Raw genomic sequence first — 27,513 nt, 5'->3', positions numbered from 1 at the left:
GTGATGGAAACAGATTAAAGCTATGGATTAAACAAAGATACGATGGGTTGTATAGGACCTCAAACTGCAACTTCGTCTTGTAGAAACCATGAACAGTCAATACATTAAGGACTAAGAACATTAATTCACCAAGAAAACTGAGACCTTAGTCTTAATATTGCTTCCGTTATACATCTGCTGAATGAAGAAGCTATATGCAGTAACTGAAAAAGGTGACTGTAGATTTTCAAAGAAAGATATACACTGATTCACCTGTATTTGTGTGTCAAACACTAAGCCCTTCACAAACCATGACTCAGTCTGTTGATGCTTTTTAGCCATGTAGATTAATTTCTTCATGGTTTTTATCTGCTGTAAAAAATGCAACACTTTTGCACGTCTAGGGGGGAAATAAATTTCTGGGGGTTTTTTGGCTTAGCATACTCCACCTCATGTTTCCGTTGCTTTGATAACATATACTATTTGCTTCTACTGACAGACATACTGAGAATTACAGTTTAGAAATGTGATACACATATAAAAGATAGTATCTATTTAATTTAGAACTGACAGCAGCTCTTTTTCTCTGCTTATGAGTGTCTGGGTGGGATTCATCTCTCACTTAGACATCAACAAGGTAGATGTCCAGGTGAGAGGTAGTCAAATAGATGTCTCTCATAGGAAAAGGAAATTGTCCTATGGAGATGGCTACATCATAAGTGCATATCTGAGAAATAAATATATGGCACATGTTATCCTTTGCTTTTATATGAAAAGCTGGCCTTTATTTTCTGCTCTTCTCTACACCTCAAAGCCTGCTGCTATACTCTTGCTAGCCACTTAGGTTCTGCTGAAGGTGAAGCACAAATACAATCTGAAAATAGTTACTTGGAAATAAAATTTATTGCTAGCTGATACGCTGATAAGATCTATCTGATCAAAACTCCACCAGCCACTTGAGAAGGGCAGAGGCAGCCAGGCCTATCCACATGAGCACAGTGTCAAAGAGGTAGTCAATACTCCCTGCTTCAAACACTAATAAATCATGAAGGAGGCTGTGAAGATCATAAGATTGGCATAAAATGTCATGAACTCTAGAAAAGTTATAGCAGTACCCTTGGAGTTTTACCTGGTTCTGAACATGAAGGAAGAGGATACTCAGCTTCTACTGGTGGAGAATTTTATTGATGCCCACTGATTTATCTCAAGAACCTCTGAGTGCTTCTCCTGGGGTGTGCTCAGTAGCAGCATGATGACGATACAGCACAGATGTCTGCCATTGAACACCTGGAAGCGTCGTATCCACCGTGAGCAAACCCATCATTTCTCACTCCAAGTCCCGTCTCACTGAATCCCCCCAGACCTCATTTTGCAAATGTAAAAGTCTCATTTGTAGAGATTTGCAGCTTCTCACCACTTCATGATCTCAACCTACAAGGGCTTGCTAGGGAAGAGCATCAGGAGGTTGTGCATGTACTCCAGGGGCTGCAATGCAAAGTTGCTGCTGCCTCCCTGGAATGAAGATAATTTTAAGGCACCTTGTTCAAGAGGCAAGAATTTCCTTTGTAAAAATTACCAAAGTCTGTGGCAAGCTGCATCTTAGTGTGTGTGCGAGTTTAGGCAGAGGCCCTGTGTTATTGAGGACATAACTAGCAGTGTCACAGCCTGCTGCATGGTGCACTGTGCTCAGGGGAAAGAGGAGCAAATCTTTCTCTGGCAGAGCTAGACTGAGAAAATTGGGTCAGAAGCCAGTATACCTCCACTGAACTGTTGCATGCATTTAGCATCATTTTCAGTCATATCACTTATTCCCTCCGATGACTCCATCTTCTGGTTTGTCTGCTTACTCTTAAAAAAAACCCCAAACAAAACAAAAAAACTGAAACAGCTATGTGTGGGAAATATACATGTGGGAATCATTGTAAAGCACATTTTTCAATTCGTTATCTATGAAGCAATTTGCTGACAAGATTTCTTTTTTACCACAATGTATCTCTCCAATTTATTTTCTTTACAGGAAAGTCTCTTGGACATGGAGCTTTTGGAAAGGTGGTACAAGCATCTGCTTTTGGAATTAAGAAATCACCAACATGCAGAATAGTTGCTGTGAAAATGCTGAAAGGTATCTTGCTGCAAAACTGGGCTGGAAAAAATGATGCCTTATATAGTGTCCCACTTTTAATATGATTCTGTCGAAAGCAAGAGTGTGTGATGTTATCCCCCCACCAGTAACTCTCTGAAGCCTCCAAAATGTGTACATCAAGTTTCAGGTCCACCACAAGTGAAATGGCAGAACTATGAAATAAAAATTGCATTCACAGTAAAAAGGATGATAAATTGTCACATGATAGAAGAGAAAGTTTCAGATGCAGTGAGAACCTGATTGCCTAATTTTTTTGAAAATCTTGTTCCACTACTTCATATCCCAGAAAGAATGAAAGAGTCACTTTTGTAGGATCAGAAGGGGCAATTAGATTTCCTGCGTACCCTACATTGTACCGTTATGCTAGACTGACCCTATACTGAACACAATAAATGAAATTTAGCTGAAGCATCAGGCATCCACCTTGATGTGAAGACACTCGGATGGAAGCTTTGGTATTTTCCTTGGTCATTAGTTCCAATGATTAATCATCTCATTGTTAAAAACAGGTGCCTTATGTTTAATTTGCATCTGACTTTTGCTTCTCATTCTAACCTTCTCCATTAGATTACAAAATGATTTTTCTTCATGAAGGCCCTTTTATTAAGCTAAACAGATTGAGTAGTTTAAATCTTGGAGTTGTTGTGCAGGTGTGTCCTCGCTGAACCATCTGCAGGCTCATCACACGGTGCTTACGATGCTGACACCCAGGTTGTGTAATGGATTTGCCAGCACTGTTCATACACCAGCGCTCTTCCTAAAGTGAAATCATCTCCCAGCTATTCACTGCCACTTTTCTCATTGGAGCAGAAAGGACAAAGACCCTCACCAATTTGAAGAGAGCGCTTGGGAAGTTAGCAGGCAGGATGATATTTAGTCATAGCCTGCAGCAGCTGTGACTGAATTCCCTAACCCAGAGTCCTGGTGGCATCGCTTCCTATGTATTTAGCTTTCCCTTGTTTATATATCTAAGGATCATAGCAGGCTTTTTTTTTGCATTGCCCTGGGAGCTTATGCTGCATTGCTTATCTGTCTTAATCCTTGAATCCTTTTCAGTGTCATTCTCTGCCAGGACACATCCCCTGTTCTGCCAGTAAGGCTTGGATCCCTGATGCTCTCAGTTGGCTCTGTTCAGGCATAGTTTGAACACATCCCTCTTACCCAGTGGCTTCTAACTTCACAGCTGCTTACTTATCAGTTATCAGGAGATCTGTACATGTTACTTCCAGCCCTTGGAGGGGCATGTGCGATACAGCCTGTCCCTGCAACACTCAACCTGAAATAGCTTCTATTTCTTGCCAGCAATGACCTGGCAGCTGTACTCTGTGTAGGTTGCGCCCTCTTGATATTGTCCTCAACAGGCTTGTTCTGCAATATAACGTCAAATGCTTTTGCAGGGGGTGGTACGTGCTACTGCGATATCCAGGATCATCCCCAAGGAGGGAATTTGCAGCTGAGAGGGTTGCACACCTTTCTCCTCTCTCTTGTTCCAGAAGCACAGAAATACTCTGTTGGCCAATGCCAAATGAACAACTACCCTGCAGCAAGCATGTCTGGAAAATGGGAGGAAACTAAAGGTTTGGTCCCTGTCCAGACCTTCTGCAGCAGTGGGCCAATAGCCATCTGTGTCACTGGTTTCAGTGGATGGCCTGTCACCTGGGTCGTTGCCTGACCCCTGGTTAACTGAGCTGTTTTGCCAACATGCAGACATATGTGCTGGCAGAGTGGTCTGCCAGATTCAACTTTCCTTTATGTACATCAGCAGACTTCTTGTGCCAGCCAGCACTATCAAGGCAGCATGGGTTGCTCCTGGAATAGATGGGAGCAGACGGCAGCTACAAGAAGTCTTCATGGTGGGATTCATGTGTGCATGTGCAGGGTAGATGCTTGTATCTGAGTTAGTCACTCAAATTCCCTTTATTGTCAGTGGTGAGAACCAACAGTTCATCCCATCCTAAGGCAGATCCCTGCATATGGTGAGCTGAGTGCTTGTTTAGCTCTGCTGACTATGAAGAAAGCCTGTGGTGACTAGATCCTCTGTAGGTATCTTCACTATGGGCACCTGACGTTAGGGGAGATCCGCCCCATTCCTTGCATCCTCACTAGATTATCCAGGAACTTTGCAGTCATTCATGGGCTTTGCCCTCACAGAATTCCCATGAGGTGGAGGGAAAGTGTCACCATCTATACAGATGAATAGTGAGTCACTGGGTAGATGACAACTTTTGTGTGGGGCCACCAAGAAAATCTGTTTCCATTCAGATGTTGAAACCAAGCCCTTTAAGACCTAGCTCTAGGTTCTTTCCACTGGACTGTTCTTCTTACTCTTGGCGTCACTAAACTGAAAAAGTCCTTTTCGGTCTACACAAAGCAATATGTTTTTTCTTGCTTTCTTACCAAAAAAAAATTCTGCAGAAAAAAATTTGGTTGGAGGGAATTAAAAGCATCACTCAACACTAAATAGAATCTTTCGGGTTTAGTTGTGGGATTTCTTATATCATTACTATTACTATTATTATTAATATTGATCATAACTAGTAAGGGTGAGATGCAGTCACCTAACTTTAACCAATTAAAATTTAATTCCCTGGTCTATCTTAATACTCCAGGCTTCCTCTATAATGAACAGAACTAGACAGGCATCACCAAGGGGTGGTTCGTCTCTTCCCTATACAGATGGCTAAAGCTGATGGCTGCATCAGCCTCTGGAAATGCTGTGCTCTTGCCACTGACTCCTTGAGACGTTGATTAGTTCAGGCTAGTACATAACCCTTAGACAACTGAAGTCAGGTCAGCTGAAACCTACTCTAGATAGAGTTAATTATAGTCTTGAAATCCCTTTTTATTTGTTCTTTCATTTTTTGGCTGAAACGACAAAACTATTCATGTGAAAAAAATTTCTCTCAGTTCTAAATATAACAGAGTCTACTGGGAGGAAGTTGAGTGCCTAATTCTTTTTATGGGTTTTGTTGCAAGTAAGAGGATGCTGAGCAGGGAGGAATAGACAAAGAACATCAACACATGAAGTACATCCAGTCATGGAGGTTATTTCAACGGAAAGTAACGAGAAGTGGTAAAGCTCAGCAGGACCAGTTCTTTGCCATTTCACATTGACTTCATTTTGCATTTACAGAAGGGGCCACAGCAAGTGAGTACAAAGCACTGATGACTGAGCTGAAAATCCTGATCCACATTGGTCATCATCTCAATATTGTGAATTTGTTGGGAGCTTGCACGAAAAATGGAGGTAAAAAAATCTGCACTGCACTGAAAACGGTTTTGGATCACCTCCCAATAGCAGTCAGTTGGCCGTGTTGTTTTTCATCCAGAGGTCAAGTTATTAACGTGAAATATTTGAGCTCATCCTGTGGTTGGCGAAAAAAAGAGGAAGAGAAAAAGAGATTTTTAGTCATTTAATGAAGTGATTAAACATTTTCTCTACTTAAACTCTCTTTTAGTATTAACATGAGAAGTGTGAATTTAGGACCATGCCACTTGTTGTCCTTTATCTCACTCACTTCACTGCTTAAGCTCAAGTTAAACATGATCTGGAAAGGCTGGGAACAAGGGATATCAGCTGCTAGCCCTGAACAGTGAATCACAAGGCAACTGTTGTAAAATCCTTCATGATATTCCACTAAGAAAATCAAAGGGCCAGTATAAGCGATCATTTGTTTTAGATATGTCACCTATTTTAGTTCAACAAGTGTGTGTGGGCTGCGGGACTCCAGTCTGAACGCAGACTGCCCAAAGAGGAAACAGAGGGTCCCTCAGGACCCAGGTTCATGACCCAGCTTTCAAAAATTAGGCCCTTCCCTGATTTCCAGAAACAGTATTATTTTGGTAACATGTCCAGTGTCCTTCAAGCAGCCTTCTACTTCATTAGGACATGTTGTTAGTTATTCTGGACTCAAGTTATAGCTACGGGCATAAAAGATTGTTCTTCTCAGAACTGATGCTGCCTTGTATTGCTTTACACTGCTCAAAATGCACTTTCCTTTTGCCCAGGGCCTCTGATGGTGATTGTTGAATACTGCAAGTATGGGAATTTATCAAACTACCTGAAGAGCAAGAGGAATTTTTTCTGCCCTAACAAGGTGAGGAGGCAGATGCCTCTGGTAACGTTCATCTTGCATAACTTAAGTGTCGATGTCAGCCTCTGAGCTAGCCTCCTTAGATTCTCTTCTACCAAAGGAGGGAAACAGCTTTTGGGCACAGTTCACCTGACCTGTTTTAATATTTGGTGTGGGATGTATTATGCCAAGAAAGGACTCATTTCTCTCCCCTGACTGTGCAAGGAGACTGCTGTAATTCAGGTGGAGCCATCTACAGCGAGAGGAAGTGAATCCTATCCAAAGTGTCCCCACATGCTCTCGCCCTGCTGCTGACAAACCCATTCCTGGTGAGCTTGGGGTCACTTCAGAGGCTGGTGTGAGCGAAGCTGAAGGAAGTGGTTTTGCCCACTGATTTCAGTACCGCTGGGAACACAACTGAGATAATGCCATTTAAAGCTCCTGTTCCAAGACACCCTAATATTCAGAGATTTGCAAGTAATCTTATTATTGTGGGAGGAGAAGAGCTATCAAGAGGAAATGAGATTAGAGTCTTGTCCTCACATCCCACAGCCCTCTGAATCAAATCTACGGCATGTTTCTTATTACAAACCTGAACCCAAATATGCCAACTATATCCCTGCTTGTGCACTTTCAGCAAAATCCTCCAAAGGATTAAGGGCTCTGAAGCGGGATTTAGAAGCCTGGACCCAGAATGGCAGTCCTCAAAACCCCCACTCAGCTGTGACAAAAGCTCAGCAGCATCTCAGGGTTTTTTTAGGAGGGCTCTGCGGGAGGGCACGCTCAGCAGGACCTCCCCCTCCAAAGGGCTTTGGCTGAGTCTCTGTTCCCAAGGCTGTCCATGTTGGACTCTGCATGAAACACAGCAGCTGCCTTCTCCAACATGCGGTTGTTGGTGTAGGAGGCTCAGTGGGGAGCCTGGCCATGTGGGGTCCACCCTGGGGGCAGTTGCCAATATCCCCTCTGGTGAGAAGCCTGCCCGGACACGGTGCTTGGCACCCCTGGGAAGGGCGCCCAGGCGGGAGGGAGGGAGCCTGGCTCTGCACCAGCGTGTGCAGGGGAGTGAGACAGTTGCAGGACAAGAGGAAAGGGGAGAGGGGGAAAGAGCATGGCCAGGCAGCTAGGCTGCTCTCGGATAGCAGTGGGAAAGCATTTTCCAAACAGTGTTGCATGTGTCCCATTAAACCGTCATTGGCCATAATATGAAAGCATTGGATAAAGGTGGCAGGGAAGAGAGGCAGTCGCTTCCAACACCAACTGTATTTCAAATGAAGAAAGTGCCCTTGCTCCTTGTTGGAAGGGCTTACAGCCCTGCACCGAGCACTGTACAGGGACATAGAGGCAGGTGCCTTAAGCAGCCTGGGACAAAAAGCTGACGCTTTAGTTTGAGAGGGCTGGGACACCTGCGCTGTGGGCACATCCTTCTCAACTCATCCCACCAGGCTCCTCCTCTGGCTACTGAAGAGAAATAGGCCCTTTCAGATGTCTGATTTCAGGCTGAGATGAGCCACAGCCCAGCAGATGTGTCCATCCATGGACCCCGCAAATCCTCACCTCGTCAGAGGTAGCCCACCACCCAGGGTGCCCCAGAATCGTGTGCTGGTGCTTCCAAGCCGCTGTGTTTCTGCCCTCTGGGGATGGCACCCTGGGGATGGCACAGCCCCACCGCCAGCCCCCGCCTGCCGTGGTGGCGCTGGACGCCCGTGCCAGTGGGAGACGTGACCGCACATGCCACGGACCAGCATTTTCTCCCAGCGGAAAGGCAACAGAAGTCTGACTCGGTTCCTCTCCCACCCACTCCGTCACTCTGATGTAGCACCTCTTCTCCTCTGTTTGTTTGAAGGACTCCTCTCTGCAAGGAGAGCCAATGAAAGAGAAGAAGGATATTGAGCCAGTGGAAGGCAAAAAACAAAGGCTGGCCAGTGTCACCAGCAGCGAGAGCTTCGCGAGCTCTGGGTTCCAGGAAGATAAAAGTCTGAGTGATGTGGAGGAGGACGAGGAGGGTAGGTATTAATTCCTTCCTGTCCCTACACGGTCTGTGATATTTTTACAACATACTGTGCATCCCTGAAATTTTTTTCCTCATTTATCACCCTAATAAACATCCGTGGGAGACGCTTACAGGGTCATGTCCAGAGGGTAAAAGATTTAAAAAAAGATTATTTCCAGGGTTACTAAATCTGACAGGAAAATGTGTGATTGTTTCTTCTGACTGCTCCTTATCTTTGGGGAAAACACAGCAGCGTCCAAAGTGCGGGGTATAAAGCAAGCACTATTTTTGTTTCCAGTGACAGTGGGTTGACCTTCGAATACTACTGTATGAAGCCTAAATTTATGGGAGTAATACGGTCAGTAAGAGAGGGGGAAAAAAACTGCCTTGTGAGCAGTCTTTGTAGCAAACTGCGTTTTCCACTTTTGCAGATGCTGATGAGCTCTACAAGTTGCCCCTCACTATGGAGGACCTGATCTCTTACAGCTTTCAGGTGGCCAGAGGCATGGAGTTCCTCTCCTCCAGAAAGGTGAGTTTTGCACTGGGGATTTTTCCCTGCAGAAGGATGGGATTCAGAGGTGAAATCACATCTACGTTTTAGTGACACCTTCCTTGGGAGCGCTCCCAAAGGAAGAGTCGTTTTCCTCTTGGCGTTATAAATATAACGGTGTGTTTATCCAAGTCTCCATAGTCCATAAACACAGGATCATGGCTGAAGGCAGTGGGTCAAGCTCATTCATTCAGGGAAGATCTTTTGGGTGCGGTGGGGTTGTTTCTTCATTTCAACATATATTAGGTAGGCAGCTCCAAATGAATCAGTGCTTTCCCTGCAAATGTCAAGGGGCTTAAAAATTTATCACTTTCTGGAGTTAGGAATATATATATACATTTTTTAAAGAACTGCCACTGTTTACAGTAACTTCATGTAAACTATAGTCAACTTCCCCCCAAAGATATTAAATTGATCTCTCAAATAATAATTTTAAAAAGGATATGGGAGACAGTCAGGAAATTTGTGGGCAGGATTAAGGAAATGCAGTTTGATTGCGAAACTGTTTTATTATAGTGCATTCATCGTGACCTGGCAGCCAGAAACATCCTTTTATCTGAGAACAATGTCGTGAAGATCTGTGATTTTGGCCTTGCAAGAGATATTTATAAGAATCCTGATTATGTGAGAAAAGGAGATGTAAGTCAAGATGCTGTTTATTTACCCAAATTTTTTTATAACGTATCATTTCAAACTGTCCACCAAAATGTTCTGTAGAGGTTCACATTTCCTGAACTTAAAAGATCTTGAAAGCTATCACAGTTTTTATGTGAAGATGAGCTATCCAGATGCATTGTAGATCTGGAAAGCATTTCTGTCCTCAAGCATAAGGCTTGGACATGCTAACTGTTTCACAGCTCTGCCCTGTTAATACTTCAGATATTTTTTAGACATGTTTCTTGGCTGGCTCAGCACAAGCCCCTTACTCAGTAAACTTCCTTCAAGGAAACCAGTCCCTCCAAAACAAGGTGTATGTCCCCCAGTGCACCCACGCCAGGGCCAAGCACCGCTCGTGGTGCCTCGAGCAGCCGAGCTGGACTCGCTGCCTCCAGCACCTACTCAGGTTTTTTTTTTGCTACTGCTGCAAATAGCAGGCAGTAAGCCCCCTGCCAGGCCTGCCATGAAAGCTGGGTCAGCAAACTGTGCCTGCGCCCACTGATGCCGCGGGAATTTGACGTGGGCATTGGAGTCACACAGAGAGTCTCCTTCTGGAGGCCTCACCCACCTGCCAGCTATTCCCTCATCCGTAAATAGCTTTCAAGACTTACAGCACTACATATTAGCTGGGAAACGTTGTTCACATAACTTGGGTACTGCTCAGGAGATCCTAACAGGCTGTGCTGAGGGGGCTTCAAGGGTTGCTGATATACTCCTGCAATTCAGGCACTGAATATTTCCCCGAGAACATCTCTGACACCATCACAGAATGATTTGCGGTTGGATGTAGGGTTTTCTTCCCTGTCTCTAGGATGCCAGCAAGAGACCTCCCCTCTTGCATATCCCCACATGCCTGTAAAGAAAAGGCCTGGTCACTCTGCTCACAGGTTTCCAATGTCTGGTGTTTTGTGCCACACATATTTTAAAAGCAGCCTTTTACTCCGACAATTTGTTAAGAAAGTGTCTGAATGAGTGTGGGTTTATCTTGACTGCCTGTAAGGAAATCCCACAGGTTCCTATTTGAATGGTAATTATTTACATAACAATATATAGTTGATTCATCTACGATTAAATTCTTTTAGGCTTTGAAAATAATAGTCAGGTTTGTCCCCTTTACTCCAGGCTCGACTTCCTCTCAAGTGGATGGCTCCAGAATCCATATTTGATAAAATCTACAATACAAAAAGCGACGTGTGGTCCTACGGGGTCTTGCTGTGGGAGATATTTTCCTTGGGTATGTTAACGCTGCACTCCGGGAGCTAGACTCAGTGGCGGGGACTTCAGCCTGGGGAAAAACATCCATTACCTTCAACGAGCTTTTCCCAGATCTTTAATAAGGAAAGACCAAATCAGGCAGAGGTGGGGTGTGGGGGTAGAGGGGAGAACTGTGTGTATCACGCCCCTGTGAACCAGAAATTTTGGTGCTTGTAAGGGCACTGAAAGCTGACTTGCCAGGCTGAAAGCCTTAATGGATAGCACAGCTATCTGAGAACTTTACCACCTTTTTCTGCCATCGGCAAAACCTAAGCTTTCCTCTTCTCCCTGTAGAAACCCTTGGTAGAGATGCAGGGCAGCATGGCTGGAGCAGTCACGGTACTTTGTCTGACTGATGGCGCAAACCATGAAAACTGGGCAAATTTTTAAGTGTTTTTATTGAACGTGGAGCCCTGTGGGATAACACAGAGCTGTGGGCCTGGGTCGGCAGCTGCCAGGGACCCAGGCATCGCCTCCTGTGCCACAGATAGCATTCAAGACACCGCGTGCCATGGGCTGGGTGCTCCCTCAAAAGCTTCTTACTTCTCTTGTGGGAGCAAGGGAGCTGAACACACGCAGAGGTCTTTGCATGTCTCAGACAGTGTCACCTCCATTTCCAGCCTGAGACCAAGCGGTCCCCCCAGCCCAGGAGGGACCCAGCACCCCCCTCACTCAGGCCGCTGGACGCAGCAGGCGAACAAGCATCTGCACAGATGCCACAGGATGAACTAGAGCATGCAATCCAAAATTAAAACCCAGTGAAGCTTTTTTTCCCCCTTTCTTTCACGTGGAAAGGCAGGATACAAGATGTACACTGAGTGGGAACAACAATGACTGTCAGAATAGAAGAATCTTAATTGGGTTCAACATAGAGGCTGACAAAAGAGGCAAACAGCAGAGGAAACAATACTATACAATTCTCAGGACAATCAATCATTTATTAGTTTAAATACGTGTTGTTGGTCAGCCTGCCAACTCTTGTGATTTTATGGTCAGCCTCATAATACCTGCTATTTTTTTCTTAAAGCCCCAGCTCCTTGAACCTAGCGACTGTCTGACTCTCTGAAAGGTCTTTTTTTTTTTTCTTTCATTTTCCCTTTTCCTGATGTTTTTTTGTCTACAGAAAAAAGACCAACGGCATGACCAGGCTGCATCTTAAAAACACAGAAACTAGAAAAATAATGCAAATGTACTGTGATCTGATTTAAAACCACAATTTTATTATTTTCAAGGTGGTTTTGAGCATTTGGGGTTTGTTAATGCTCTGCTTTCTAGAATTTGGGGTGGTCCAAACCAACAGAGAGATCAGACTTGGCTATTCTTGAGGGATGCTTTTCAAGTCAAATTCATGTGTATTTTTTGCATTCAGGCCAGGTAAGCACCACCAATAGTACTGGGTTTGATCCTGCCCCCCTCCAAGGACGTGGCTTGGAGCACCATCAGCAGCAGTTCCCTGCCTGTGGCAGCTGGCAGGGGCCAGACCCTGCGGGGGGGGTGTCCCCGGGCTCCCAGCTCTACAAGCAGATGCTGCACACCCCAAGTGTTTGAGGGGGATGCGCAGGGCCAAGGCTAGGTCACAGGTACCCAACTCAAGGCATGTATGACCCTGTTCTCCCAATGTCGCCTCCAGGTGCCTCTCCTTACCCCGGAGTCCAAATAGATGAGGATTTCTGCAGCAGACTAAAGGAAGGCACAAGAATGCGAGCCCCGGAGCAAGCGACTGAGGAGATGTAAGATGCCTTTCTCTGCTTGCCTTGTGTACCACTGCCCTCCTGGGCTGCCTTGCAGATGATGTGCAAGTCTCCGCAAAAAGCACCCCATGCCAACATAAGGAAAACCAACCCGATGCCGCCTCGTATCTTCTTGCTGTCATCAGCATCTTCTTGCATCCCCCCCCACCCTTGGCCCCCTGGCCCTCCCGTGGGGTAGGAGAGCGTGAGGACCAATGTGGACCCGAGCCCAGGGCACCACCAGGGCTGGGCTCTGAGGGGAGCTGACCGAGCAGCCCAGAGGAGGAAGGTCATTCATTCCTCTCCAGGTTTAATATTTACTGACGTGCACACAGATAAGTGCTGGAGGAATGTGACATTATTAACATCATCTTGACTTAGGAAGCGACAGCGGAGGCTTCCTCGCAAACACTTGGGTGACAAGGGTCCACCCTTTCCCGGAGACGGTGTCTGATGGCAGAGGAAGGTGACGGGGACCTGCAGCCTCCCAGCCCATGTTGCCTGCAGGGTTTGTCCGAGTCCTTCCACCGCGACGTTGGCTGTCGCTCCCCAGTCCCCTGCCTTCAGGTGCAGCCTCCAGCTGCTGCTGCATGGCCAACACCTTTTTGGATGCCTGGTGGGGGGTCTGAGTGAGACCCTGAGTTTGCAGCCCCTCTGCCCTTTGGAGCAGGACAGAGCGCCCTGCCTAGGGAGGCACCTGCGGCACGCCAAACACACACCCGGTGGCACAAATCATTCAGGAGCACGAACATATCCAGGGTATTTTACCTCTGGAGGCAAAATGAAGTATGCGTAGGTGTCTTCAGTGCCTTTTCAAGTGTTACGTCATGACTCTAAATAGCAACGCTTACCAAAAAATAGTTGTGGAAGAAGAAAAAGGATGCAAGCCAGCCATGCCTATCTGGGAGTATTACCCATTGGCTAATTTTATTATCCTAGTGACAGTAGATAAGAGCTTTTTTTTTTCTCTTCCACATATTTTATTGCAGGAAGGAAAGCTCGACTCAACCAATACGAGGAAGTGACACATTCATATAAGTCATCTTAGGATGCCTTAACTTAAACATTGTCAGTTAATAGATGTTTAATACAAAGGTTTAATGCTTAATTAGGAATAAAAAAAGAAAGTATGACTAGTTGGCTAAATTATTCTTTTGATGTGGTCTTCCCAGTGTCTTGCGGGAAGAAGGTTTTTTTCTTTTTCTGTGGAAAGTTTACTCTTTTACTTTTAGTAAGAGGCCTCGGTGGTGTTGGAGAGCACCTTTGTAAAACCAGGTGGGCTCAGGAGTTAACTCTATCGATGACAAGCTGTCAGAGACTGTGCTGCCTTGGATCAAAGTGAGCTGTAACCCCACCATATGCTCATTTCGCTTTTGTCCTCACAGCTACCAAATCATGCTGGACTGCTGGCGAAGCAATCCCAATGACAGACCAAGGTTCTCCGAGCTGGTGAAAAAGCTGGGCGACCTGCTGCAAGCAAATGTCCAGCAGGTACTAACATCATGACCACATGCTGTGACCAAGGCAGGGGCGACCAGCCACACGGTCCCAGGAATAATGCTTTCATTTCTTGTTTGCATTTAGGAAGGCAAAGACTACATACCCCTCAATACAATATTTACAACGGAAAGTGGGTTTCCCCCTGCATCTGGTCCTTTGTGCAATGAAAATTTTTCTGTTACAAGTTCAAGTTGTGGAAGCACTGAAAACATCAGGTGAGATAAGCAAGATTAAGACTGAGTTTGTTTGTTGGGTATTGTAGCTTGCTGCATAGCCTGGTTTGGACCTGGATGGGAGAAAACACTCAGAGACACCCCACATGGCCTGAGTGTCCCACCAGCCACCGAGCCACCACCACCGGGATCCCGTTGGGCTGGGATGGCCCGTCGGGGTGTCCCTGCCCCGGGGGACCATCAGGTCACCGGACTTGGGTGCTGTGAGAGGGGCAGCCATGTGCACCCCAGGGCTGGGGAGTGAGGTTTGGGTGGGATCTGGTTAACAAGTCCCCTTTGTGTAAACTACCTCGATGACAGTTAGGCAACTGCTTAAAGAAACAAAGAAATACCCAGCACTTCCTGCTTACGCACTTCACACTCTCACCAAAAATTGTCCTGCTTTTCTTGTTGAACAGATACATAAACACTTTCAAAATAAAACCACCCCAGCGCATAAAGACATTTGAAGAGCTTCCCATCAAGGAAACGCTTGTATTTAATGTAAGTGACTCGGGCCAAATGGTACGCCATTTATTTCTTTTTATTTGTGTGACACATTTATACAGAGAGAATCAAGAAGGGGGTTTACTGCTTTGTCAGCTCTACTGATACGAGGTGCAAGATAAGCTGTGCTTGCAGCATGGTGTTATCCCACTGTCCTACAAATTGGGGTCAGCAGATCCTTGCTGAGCATGCCATGGGCTGCACTCACTCCTTCCCTGATAAGAAATGGCGGGTGCCAGGAGGCCTGCAAGGTATGGCTGCCAGAGTCCCACCTGAGTCCCACTGGTGTGGGAGAGCCACTTAAAATCCCTTGGATTTGTGTTTTCATCTGAATAGCAGTGCACAAATGAGAATTGTGGGTCACATTTCCATCAGAGGTTCCTGGTAGGAACAAGTCCTGTTATCAGGTGGACAAGCTGGGGAAATGTCTACTAATGGGGCACACATACTGTCCTGGTGGAGGTGGGCATGGGTGAGAGGTTGGGGGAAGATTTTAGTGACCCAGTTGTATGCATTAAGCGGTGGGACGTGGGAAAGGCACGGTGGTGCTCGCAGGGTTGAATTACTGGCTGGCCAGAACCTTACCTTGTGCGTAGACACTTTTCTTCCAGCACTCTGTATCTGCGTTAACAGTACGTGTTTGCCGCAGCCCAAAGCAAGGACGGTTTGGAAAGGCACCATTAAATACCTGGGCACTGCAGCACCTGCAGCAGCACAGAGCCGCTGTCTCCTAGAGCTCTCCGAGTATAAACGACCAAACGGATGCTGGAAATCAGACCGAAGAGGAATTGAGTCCATTGTAAAAATAACTTTCTACAGTTAACTCCTAATAGGATTGTGCCTTTCTTTTTTCTTCAAGGATTATCAAGCAGACAGTGGCATGGTGCTGGCTCCAGAAGAACTGAAACGCTTCACGTGGACAGGCAGCAAGCAGAAACGGACACTCTTTGGGTCTGTACTTTATGTTCCCTTCTTCTCCTTTATGCTTTAGAGGGCAAAGGAGGATTCAAGGTCCTTGTGCTAAATCATGCCTAATGAAAGTAGCTGAGGTGTCCCCAGTCCCTGCAAACACTCTTGCTGAGGTGTGTCCTGATTGGTTGAGTTAGCAGTCAGTCATCTCCCATACCTAACCCTCCATATGCCTTCGAGGAAACAAATAACCCTCAACCCCTTCGATGCACATCACCAGTATGATTTATTAGCACTCTATTGATCAGCCTGATCCTCAACTTAATGCCAGGCTGGACAAGTGAGTGCCAGAGAGCACCAAACCAAGGCAGAGGTCGGTAACTATAGGAAACAAGCCCTTGGCAAGGGGGAGGAGGAACGTGTGGCTGTGAAGGATTTGCAGTTGTTTCTGCAAGTCCCCAAGGGCACCCCAGCTGGGACAAGGCTCCCTGTGCTTGTTTTTGCCCTTCTTTTCCATGACTCAGCTAAGCACGGCCCATTTAACACCCATGGGCTCAGGATGCTAAAGTGGCAACTTTACAATAGATGGATGTGAGGGCCTCACTTCTCTTCCTGCCTTTAAGCACTTTAATATATTGGCCACCTTCCTCCGCCTAATTCCTGACAGCTGCCCAAGCAGGGAACTAGGGCTGCTCTAAGAAATGTCTTGCACTGACATGAACTCTCTGTAAATGGGAAATGTTTATTTTCTCAATGCCGGCGGTGTCTCAGTTCCCAGCCACTGTGAAGCTGGCAGTGTACGCAGCGGGTTTCGGCTCACTGCTCTCAGCCAGCCCGGGGACTGCCCAGACCCAACCCATCGTTCATCTTACGCTGGCAGGAGGTCAAGGCCATCCCGCCATCCTGCCTGTGCTGAACTTGTCAGCGACTTGCAGCTGGGCAGGCTGGGAGGTGTAGTATTGTCTCAATGAACAATTGGAGCTGGCTGAAACGTGCGGTCAAGGCAGAGAGGACTTGCTTCAAGAAAAATTCCAGTGACTAAGAGGGCGTTGGTTAAACACACAGAAATACATGTACGAGAGCATGCACGCTCACACGGCCAAAATACGCGGTGTGCGGGGTAAACGTGCTGCTGGCAGGAGTCTGCAATGGAGCACTGCTCACGCATGGCAAAGCCAGGGTGATTCAAGCCACTCCAAACAAGTGCTGGAAAACCATTTCTCCTGCCTTGACCACTCACATTTCAGAGAAGAGGCTTGTGAGCAATTTTATGGTACTTTGATTTTATTGAGACAAGTTTTGCATACTCTCTTTCGAGGAGCTAGGTATTACAGAGCTTGGAATGTGTGTGGATATTAGAGGGCTCTAAAGGATGCAATGTTTCCTAGAAGTGGTTTAACCCATTTTTTCTTTGCGTAAATGTGACATTTCTGAAGGCTGCCGTCAGCCACAGAGACAACATGGCAACCTCCCCGAAGGAAATACACAAAATGCCTTTTGCTTTGTGTGGCACAGAATACATGGAGTGTGCCTCAAGCATCCCTCCAGAACTGCTTTAAGGAGCATTTTCAGCTGCAGAAGGAAAAGGAATGCTTGGATGGGAAAAAAAATTGAACTCAACAGTGGCTGCTAGAACAGAAATCCTCAGCGAAACTGAGCAGTTGGCTGAGAATATACAAGGTCATCTGGTCTGCAAGCTAAACAAGTGGTACTGTAGCGTTATGCCAAAAAGCACTCATGTATGTGAATGCACACAGTGACCCTTTAGTCTGCACACATTCCTAAAAGTGGTAGCTTCTTAGCTAAGCATCCTTTTCTTACACTAAATTGGAGCAGTAAATAAATACCCCTGAAAGTAGTAGTAGAAAGGTAGAGCCTGGAGGGTTTTGATACATGTAAGCTGGTCTAACCAGATGCATAGTCCTGCTTCCTCCTTTGCATCTCAAACATCCTTCGCTGTGGTCCTGCCCCCTCTCTTGTGCTGACATTTCTGCTTGGCTTGCCTTGCAGAAAGCTGGTTCAGGTCACTGGATTATCAGAAGAACGGCCCCAGAATAGGTTCTGAGCGAGCAGTAGCAGCTCACCGTGAGGGCAGCTGGTGCCAGCGCCAGGCTGAGGAAGGGGCCATCCCCCTCTTAGCAGCAGCTGACAGTTAGATCACCCTCACTGTAACACCTAACCTCTCCCAGAGCACTCACCATCATGCTGTAAACCTCAACACTACAGTTTAGGACACAGATGCACACAAATGCACTCGCACCAGCGGGTGGCTCCTGAGCCGAGGCTGCGGGTGCTGCCGGGCCGTGCCCTTGCTGCTCCCTGCTCACCTGCAGGCTGGGGCAGGCTGGCCTGCCTTCCCCTGGGCTCCCGCTTTTCCCTGCTGCCCAGGGCAGAACGATCAAGCTCGGCATGGTTTTTTCTCAGTTCGAAGCATCTGAAATCGCATGCGAGTCAGCCAGGTGGGGTGACGCTTTCAGACCAGCACTAGGGTGCCTGCGTGCCCTGGAGCATGGCATTAGAGGATTCAGACTTGGTGGGGCCACATCTGCCATGACAGTGCTGAAGGACTGCGTAGGGTGGAAGGAGCCAAACCTGCTGCATCCTACCTGTCCCCAGAAGTGCATCCAGGGTTTGTTTCAGAGGAAACTAACCAGTTGACTGGAGGAGAGAGCCAGTGCATGCACTGGTGCTTACTCAGCGTGATCAACCCAAGAGCCAGGCCCTAGGGACAGCAGAGTGGGGAGCCAGCTTGCCTGACAGTGCAGGGGTACCCCACTGACCCAGGTGACTCCCCTTCCCTCAAGCTTCCGCTGCTGTGGAGGGAAAGGCACCAACGCACAAAGCTCACCCCTGGTTTCACTATAGGAAACAAGCATCACCCTGAACCCTGGGGAGCCCCTCAGGCCCAGGTGGTGGCCAGGAGCACAACAGAAACAGTTGCTGCATGTCTTGGACTTGCTATTGCCATCGAGATGAAAATAAGTGATACTGTGAATGGCATAAAGAGAGATAAGTCTTTACTCATGTAAGGCCTCAGGTAACAAGATCCCAACAGAAGGATTTGGCGGCAGAGGAAGAACAACCTTCTGAGCTCTGCTCCTTTGCAAGTGGAAACAATCCCAATTGCAACTCTGTTCTAGCTTTTCAGTATTGTTGAAAAAGCCCAACCCAAGTAAGCCAAAATCTTCAGGCTGGAGCAAACCTCTGAGTCAAAGCAAATTGCTAAGCCAGAAAAATGGCTGAGAACTCCACCACTTGTGAGCCAGAACAAGCACCTCAAGAGCTGCAGCCAGCCTCTAACCTCACTCAGTTCTTGAATCTGTCAGGAAAGCAGCAGCTGTTTCCTCCAGCAAATGATCCCAATTAAAAACCAACTAGACAGAATTTCTAATTTACATTCCTACGGTGGAAAGGAGCTAGTCCACAGCTAGCGAAGCCTTTACTGACTGTAAGCTCAGTCTCAAAATGAAGCTTGACTACGGATGCCAAAACCCCACGGGCTCCCTCAAAGCTCTCTGTGGGAGTGTATGCCCAGGTACAGCAGTGCACTCAAGGTAAAATTAACAGATGTAGCTCTACTGGTACAAAGGTTTATTAATTAAAGTAGAAGCCAAGTCTAGCTCACAAGAAAATTATCGGGTGCAAAAGCCTGATGATGAATGAAAGGATCAAAGCATGATGATTTCAAGGCTCATAACTTCGCATGCACACTCCACTTCTGCCAGCCCACTGCTCCCTAAGACTCACAATTACAATGTAAATCACAGAAGCATTTCTCTTTAAACCCATCACAAAAAGTCCATTGAGTCTGTGACTAACCCTGTCACATAGTTACGGAATTTATCCCAAGGCAATTACTTGTCCATCTGCCAATAGATGCAATATAAAAATACGGGATGCATCTGCAATCCTCATCATGAGGGCTCCTCCTCATGAACTCCATCCATCTACAAACAAATGTAATGGGGTGGTCTTCTTGGGAGGACCCTCCAATTTCCCACAGTAGGACAGAAGACAGAGACCACAATGCTTAAAAAACACACAGGCTTGTGAGTTAAAGATTCAAGAAACTGTGAAATCTAAGAGAAACTGTTACTTCTCCATTTCTGAATCAGGAAAGGGCCTGCACTACCAGTTCTGTGCTTCACTTAAAGATCTAACAGTGCAAATTAAAATGAAAAGCAAAACCCTGGGCTCTGAAAGCCTCAACAGATATTTTGACTGTCTTCTCTGAAATTCAAGACTAGGGCTGCCAACGTTCCTGACCTTATAACCGGAGAAGGGTGGAGTGTCCATGAACTTATAAAAATACAGGGGAGGGAATCTAATTTTAGGCATTGCAGTCCAACATATGTTTACATTAGGATTTCACATATAATCAATGATGGAAAATGCTCTGGCTTGTCCTTTGTCTACAGATAAATCTTTGGTATCTAAGTTCAGTGGTATGAAAATTCTCTTTGCCTTAACTTTCTTCATTACTGAAAGAGCCCTTTTAAGCACTGCACTGCACTCTCTGAATATGGGCGCTGCGAGGCGATCAGTGTCCTAAAGAGTGGCTCAGCTGAGAAGACATTAAACCCCTCTTGTAAAGGGCATCTTATAAAAGGCAGCCTACAGGACAACTGGTCCTTTGTGGGACAGGAAAATTCTAATTCAAACCAGCAGTTCATATCTGCTGCTGAGAGAAGCCTATGAGAGGAGATAGATACCCAGACCTTGTGCCCTTCCTCACAAACTCAGCCATTTATCTTAAAAATTCATCCCAGCATGAGGCTTTGGGAACACCTACACTATGCTTTTGCCCCAAGGCTTGAGACCTTTCATTATTTCACTCCTCCTGCTCAAAAAAACCCCAGTTCCCTCAGGAAGAACATTTAAGTGTGGGGACCCTATGAGGATCCACAGCCCAGCAGCAGCACAGATGCCAGACACTCCACACCACTTTGCCGTGCAATGAAGTTTCGCTCCCTAGCACCTGCCACAAATGAGCAACAGAGCTTAGGCTGAGCGATCAAATATTCCCTGTAAGCACTAAGGCTCTTAATACTTACAATGAACACAAGCACCTTAATAGTGACGTTCAGTCACAGCTTCTCTGTTCAGAAGGGGACCCGAGGGAGACACAGGAGGGCTCTTTCAGCCCTCCGTTCCGCTCTCCCATTGAGCAATCCCATCTGCATCAATGCCGCTCCCATCATCTAAGAATAAACAAAGCTGCTTCTTGTGATGTGGCTTTGCTCAAGTCATTAAAACAAACGCCCGTACATGTTAAATATGCTAACAGTGACGCTGCTGTGTTACAGCATGAAAGGTGCCAGCAGGAGCAAGGAGTCGGTGCTTTCGGGAATAACCAAGCCAAGAAGCTTCTGCAGTTTCAGTTGTGACCAGCTCAGTGACTCCAAGCGGAGATATACGTACGGTAATGCGGTGCTGGAGAAAATGAAAGCGTGCCATTCTCCCCCTCCTGACTACAACTCTGTCATCCTTTATTCGCAGCCACCCGTTTAAGTACTTCTAGGCCGACATTTAAACATGCATTTAATCCAAAAAGGTTCTTCTGAAACACTGTCAGTTTAAAAACTTTGACCCAAATAATTTTAATTATTCTAAAATTTAGAAAGATATTATTGGCTTAATCTCAGTGATCTGCTTTTCTACAGACTGCAACAAGCATATACAAAATATAGCAAAATACTAATGCTTAGGCCTTGACTTTCCCAAATGCTGAACACCAACAGCTGCCACTAAAATTGCCCAGTGCTTCTGAAAACCTGGATGGTCATCATTACAGAGAAAACCAGTTTGCTGTTTGGTCCGTGGCAGCAGGATGGTATTTCATGCTCTAGTCACCCAGCCTCTGCTCGGACTCGGGTGCAGCACCGGTGTCCTGGTCAGGAGAGGCAGGTGGGAGCCCTCACAAGCCTGCATCAGTGCACTGGGGAATTTGCACCCTATTGCTGGGGCCTGTGTAGTGCTGGAAAATAAAGGATTCTTCAAGAAGAGAGAAACAAGAAACAAACCACGCTTTACAGTTCTTAGTGAAAACTCTACTTTGAGAAACTTGAGGAAAGGCAAATGCCCCGGGGAAGCTGAATTAGGTAGCTGGGGATGGGGCATTATACGGCTCTTACTCCTTCAAATTGCAAATGTGGTAAGGAGCCTTGCAAGGCAAGAATTTCAAACGTGTGTTGCAAAACACAATTAGCAAGGATAGAGGAGAACTAAGATCAGAGCCAGGGCTGCAACAACAGGGAATACAGATCAATTTGGTTTGGACAAGCCTGCTGAAATCAAGAAAATATTCTTGAAGTTTTGCACTTTGTCAGTATGCCAACACATACACACTGGAACCAAACCACAAGATAGATATGTTAAAGCCAAGCTCTGTCCACAAAACCTCGTGGACCTGCTAACACTGCACTGATTCTATTTTATTTATGGGAATCTGTCTGAAAAGACAGGATGGCTACTAAACTGCATATACTTTAAATGAATTGATCACTAGAGAGTTTGAAGAGATTAGTTAGAAATGAGAAGACAATCTCCTTGGAAAGTTAGGGCAGCTTTTCTATGAAGACAGTTGAATCTCCACGTTAGTTACCAGTATACGTGTAACAGGAATAAAAATGTATCATTCATTTGCAACAGACTTTTGTATAGCATCTCAGAAAGGGCATGAGTGTTCTTTGTTCAAGAAACGTAAGGATTTCACCTTTGAATGCAATATTATAATGAGAGTTGGCCATTTAAGACAGTAGCGCTGACATCTTCCAAATCAACAACTACTGCCCAACCTCAGCTTCTTGTGGTCCAATATATATTAACTAAAATGCTACATATAATATGGTTCTGAACTCTTAAAACTCAGCTTAGGAGTTGTGAATTTAACCCACTAACAGACTTGAAGGCAAATGACCTTTTGTGTATTTACAAAGAAAAATGTTCTTCGATATTCAAGAAATATGTACCACTACTTCTAAGCTAAGTATCAGTTCTAGATCTTCCTGGCCAAGAGATCATCAGTTTTAAGTATCTATTGCACTGTCTCTTGCTGGTAAAGTATATTTGATCTTGATCAAAACAAAAGGAAAGTTTAAGAACTGTTTCTTAACTCCAATTGAGCAAAAATAGTTATGGGATGATGCACCTCAAAGGAAATGTTTGCACAGTGTAAATATATAAATATGCTTTTTGTGCATAAATATTTAAGAAAAATGAACTACAAAGATTACTTTTATATGAACCCCCTGTTTCTTCAGATGTGAATAACTCTTATTTTGTCTTGCATTTTCTGTCTTCATATAATGTATTTGACTGCTAAATTCACATAATAAAGTTTGCTTTTGAAAGAATCTGCAGAGTTCTGCCAAATGAGTTAATCCAGTGTCAGAGACGGCTGCAGCAGATGATTCAGCATTGGGCAGCACTAACACATCTGGCAAACAATCCATCCCATTTGCCAGTTTTGTGAGCAAAGGAGAATATGGAATAATTGCACGGAAGGCACACTTCTCACACAGCAAAGCAGATACGGTGATGGACACTTGTACTGCTCCCTGTGTGAGTGACATCCCCTAGATTCAGCAGGTCTAAGAAGTGCTTACTGCTGTCTCAGAGGCAAAAAATTCAACTCTGCCTCTGGGAGGGGCAAGGTTTCACGGTGGGGGAAGACAAAGCAGCCCATTGACGAACATCCATTCCACTGCCCCCCAAGCCGGGTTACTTCTGCAGCTAGAAGATCTGGTACAGATGAAAGGACAGCAAACAGAGCTAAGGTGTCCGCAACAAAGCCTGTTCTGAACCAACTGTGACATGAGTTAGCACCTTAGGCCTGGTAGATGCTTTCTCTTCTTCAGAGAATCCCCACATCCCCACCCCATCCATCAGAAGCTGGGGATGCTCTCTCCACAGAGGTGTTCAGTTGAGTGCTCTCTGCTATACAGCATTTTATAATCTGAGGGGATCTCCAAGCCACACTGCAGATAAGCTATACACAAGTGCTGGAAGGAAGCAAAGATGAAACTTTCTCTGGGGAAGCAGAACGTAACAGGATTGCCTACTGCCGCAGGAGTTGTGTAGCTGTTGCTGCACATTACTAAGAAGGAAACTGGAGACTAGATAAGTGCATCAATCAAGCTTACTGCAGCTTATATAATAAAATTTCTAAAACACTGCAATTTAAGGGATAATGACTCCATGTTAAATGTATGCAGGGAGTATTGACAATTTCACATATATTGCACAAAATTTCACGTTACATAAGCATTGTCAGGATTGGATGGGTATAGGAGATTTTACCCCACCAGTAAATCATCTCACCTTTGCTGGTTAACAATACAGAAAAATAATTCTGGGAAATGAAGCTGTCATGACTCCACATGCAAATTCTCAGAGAAATTAATATCCTTTGTTATTGGGCAAAGAAGCTCAATAAACATGAAAGTAAGGGTACTTTAACAGATTTCTCAAATTTAGGGCTTGTCTAGTAAAGCAGACCTGATCCGACAGAAGCAGATGGGACTTGACTTGGGAGTTAAGGAAATGTGTTTTAGTACGATTCCAGTCAACATCCTCTGTAAGTTTTAGGACATTTGCTATACTATAAGTGGCAAGCTCTGATATACTGTAAGTGGCAAGCACTAAATGCACTTTGTGACTCATGATTGTTTAAACTCTGCATTGCAGACAGAGTGAATACAAAAGAAATATGATAGAACGCAATACAATTCCAGCACCAAAGTTGAAAAGCCCCGTATCCAACTTCAGAACTTCACATTGTCAAAATAAGGCCACATTATTTCTGGTATTCTTTATTAAAAATACTGCTGTACACATGAAGAATGAAAACAGGATTAAAGATGAGTAACACATATTGGGATCATGACATTAGAACTTAACATACCGGTGCTTTTTAGGGGAAGCAGTTGACACCTGAATTACCGAAACAAGGGCAAATCAAAAATACATAGGTACCCTCAACAAAATATTTACAATATAGTAAATACAGCAACAGAATTTAAAACAGGTACAAAAATTAAAATGACCAACATAGATGATTTCAAAGGTTGTCCCTTCTGTGCTTTTAGCTGTAAAAAAATAGGAAGGTCAGAATTAAATTTCCCATCTGGGAGGGCACATCCTGGTGGCTCTTTTTAAATACAGATACACAGTTCTTCCTATGAATGGATCAAACGACAACTTTAGGACAACCTTCTAAATGGAATTAAAATGGGGCAGAAGGGCTCTCCCCAAAAAAACACCCAAGCTGAACTTCAGACTGTTCAAATCATTCCCAAATACGGACCAAATGAAATAAATAGAAAACAAAGCTCAACTTTTTTTTTTTTATTTTATGTATTACCTGACACCAAATATCTTCTGGCTGACATTATGTATGAAAACTTATTAGCTGTCTACCTTTTTATTTTTAAACCAAGTCCTGAGGTTACTAGGGGCTGAAGCAAACTGACATTATGCAAATACACACAGGTTTGCAATTTAGACATGTCTTGCAGAGGGTGGTTTGCTGGTCTAAAAAGGATGAGAATTCAAGCCCTATTTTACCCCTGCCTTACACTTTCACAAAATATTGGTCCACAAATTAAATTTTCAAAGGTTCCCAAACCCCACAACTGAACAGATGATCCCCTTTCATTTTCAAAGAAAACAATACTGGAAAAAACCTCAGCCCGCTTATAAATTAAGCATTTCATATTTCTTCTAGAATACAAGTACTTCTTTTTTGTACAAAAGAATTACAATATGATTTGTCAAAAAACATATAAAAGACAGCTGCTCTTCCTCAAATACATGAGCTAATGATAAAAGACTGTTTTGCATGTTCACTTTTCAAAGTTCCTGTTCCTTTTATATTAAAAAGAACATTCTGGCAACTGTTATCGTTTGAATATTAAACATTATGTTCCTTTTAAAATTCATTCAATCAAATGCAACAATAATCGATTTTTAAACTCAACAACTGATGCTACCTAATGTGGATTCAACCACATTTTCTAAAATGTGTAAAGCATTTCCCTAGTCTTCAAAGCTTTCGATGTGAAGAGAGTTGCTTTTTTCTTGATGCAAGTCTCAAGGCGGAGAATCATTTTAAAGCTTATAAAAGTGGACAGAGAAATATTAAAAACTTCTCTGAAAACTACAAATATTGAGAATTATTAAAATTGATGTCAGTAACATCAGTTGCAAGTGCTTAGAGTCTGTCCTGACCTTTTGAGTTTCCACATTTTCTTCATGGTGAGCACCCAGTGCTATTAAAACATTCAGTGCTGGGAAAGTATAGATACAGTCTTCACTACTGCTTTAAGAAAGGAAATTCCTACATATTTGGCAGTCTTCAGTATCAAAGTGTAGGTGTTTAACTAGAAATCCCATGAATACCCAAGTTTGGAGACAACTGCATGTCCAAATATTAGAAAGGTAATTGAGGAGGAAAATTCCAGACTTTTGAGACTGAATTACTTCAGGAATATTCATGTGTTGAGTATTATCAAAAGTAATATTACTTTGGGCTAAGCAGTGACTGCAAAGGCACAGCAGATCATTATCCCTCCAGATTCAGGCTGTAAAACTTGAAAAGCTCTTGATGCCAGACAACTGCTGTGTTTAGTTAATCTTCTTTTAACAGTGTCTTTGTATCTGTATCCAGTGTAGCGTACCATAATAAAGCTGTGGTTCAAAGAACAGAACTTTATACAAAAATTATACTGTAAATAACCTAAAGTAATACACTCCTGAAACTTCAGGCATTTAAACAATTTCTTTAAAAAAAAATCTATTAAAAAAATTGCATAAATGTAAATGCTTCTGACTAGCAGGAAAACATACAAACAGTTTTTAAAAGGCGCTGGTTGTGTTTAGAGCAAGTTTGATATGCTCCTTAAATTATAGATGTTTCCCATTATGCTATTTTCGTCACTTCGCTTAGACAAAGTTTAAAACAAATGACAGGGGATTTTCTTTCCTTTTTTGTCAATTCACCGATACTTCACTTGACTGGTTTTAAAAAGTTTCATCTTCTCACATTTCTTTGAGCTAACAGTGGGTGGCATACAGAGCTTGCATACAACACACTTTTACAGAGGTTACGAACTAAACGGTCATTAATAGAACACAATTTCTATTAAATTATTTACCTGGTCCTTTATGCTATTCTGGGTGCAAATAATATCAAAAATGAATAAATTTTGCTATATCCTCAGTGACAAAAATGTATCCCAGAAATGTCCTTGCAAAGAGTTTCCCTTAAGTATACAATGTGGCAAAACTTCAGAGATCAGAAAAGTCTTAAAAAAATTAAAATTAGTGCATATACAAGTGGAAAAAATAAAAGCAGGAACATCATGCACCTGATGTGTTCCTTAATCTAAAATAAATTCTTCACAGATAAAGCCTCCAACGGCAGCCTTAGCTCTAGGATAAGTGAAACATTCTTCCCTTCAAGTAACAGTGTACCTGACTGAAGTGCAAGCAGCTTTGCTCATCTCCTGTTTGTTTCCCAAATGTGAAATGAGATGACAACAACAATTCAGCTGTAGTGCAATTTGCTATTGGTTAAGTTCCTCAGCAATGTCCTGCATGCTTTCAGCAAATACTACAACTGACCATTTGCGGCTGCAATCAGTTCTTGAAAAGTATTTTCAAAGCAGCGTTTTAAATCGCTGTAAGTTACCACAAGTACACTCTTCTCATCTCTGGAAATGAGGCTTATTTTTTCTGGCACACCAGCATCTAACTGTAACAAGAATGCAAAAGATAAAATAAAAGAAGTGTGAAAGAAATGGCAAAACATTTCCCCAATAACAAAAGCAATCAATTTCTTGGCAAGTGCATTGTTGTGGTGCAGTTCAAATCTGCTAACACCACAGAAAGGAAGAATCTGAATCCCACCACAACAATGTACTTGCCAAAAAACTGAGACATTTTGGTCTTAACCTGATGGACATTCCAGACCTTTGGACTAGGTTACCATTGTTTTCTTCCCTTTCC

General features: G+C 44.3%; 2 protein-coding genes across 2 annotated transcripts in view; one reads left to right on the top strand and one right to left on the bottom strand.

Annotated features, from left to right (window-relative positions):
* The window catches only part of FLT1 (fms related receptor tyrosine kinase 1), a 114,691-nt gene extending 91,872 nt beyond the window's left edge, over window positions 1–22,819 (top strand). Inside the window, exons 18-30 of the mRNA XM_050894744.1 lie at window positions 1,997–2,101; window positions 5,256–5,369; window positions 6,131–6,219; window positions 8,039–8,198; window positions 8,617–8,714; window positions 9,252–9,374; window positions 10,515–10,626; window positions 12,277–12,376; window positions 13,762–13,867; window positions 13,961–14,091; window positions 14,508–14,592; window positions 15,455–15,546; window positions 20,811–22,819. Coding sequence (XP_050750701.1) covers window positions 1,997–2,101; window positions 5,256–5,369; window positions 6,131–6,219; window positions 8,039–8,198; window positions 8,617–8,714; window positions 9,252–9,374; window positions 10,515–10,626; window positions 12,277–12,376; window positions 13,762–13,867; window positions 13,961–14,091; window positions 14,508–14,592; window positions 15,455–15,546; window positions 20,811–21,015 — 1,520 coding nt within the window. The 3' untranslated portion in view covers window positions 21,016–22,819. The remainder of the gene's footprint in view (window positions 1–1,996; window positions 2,102–5,255; window positions 5,370–6,130; window positions 6,220–8,038; window positions 8,199–8,616; window positions 8,715–9,251; window positions 9,375–10,514; window positions 10,627–12,276; window positions 12,377–13,761; window positions 13,868–13,960; window positions 14,092–14,507; window positions 14,593–15,454; window positions 15,547–20,810) is intronic.
* A 1,479-nt stretch (window positions 22,820–24,298) lies between these two features.
* The window catches only part of PAN3 (poly(A) specific ribonuclease subunit PAN3), an 83,449-nt gene continuing 80,234 nt past the window's right edge, over window positions 24,299–27,513 (bottom strand). The window contains 1 exon segment of the mRNA XM_050894916.1: window positions 24,299–27,259. Within this exon segment, the coding sequence (XP_050750873.1) occupies window positions 27,119–27,259 (141 nt within the window). The 3' untranslated portion in view covers window positions 24,299–27,118.

The sequence above is a fragment of the Gymnogyps californianus genome, chromosome 1 (assembly GCF_018139145.2).
Source record: "Gymnogyps californianus isolate 813 chromosome 1, ASM1813914v2, whole genome shotgun sequence".
Classification (NCBI taxonomy): Eukaryota; Metazoa; Chordata; class Aves; order Accipitriformes; family Cathartidae; genus Gymnogyps; species Gymnogyps californianus.
The sequence above is the reverse complement of the archived record's forward strand: the minus strand, read 5'-3'. Positions and strand labels throughout refer to the sequence as shown.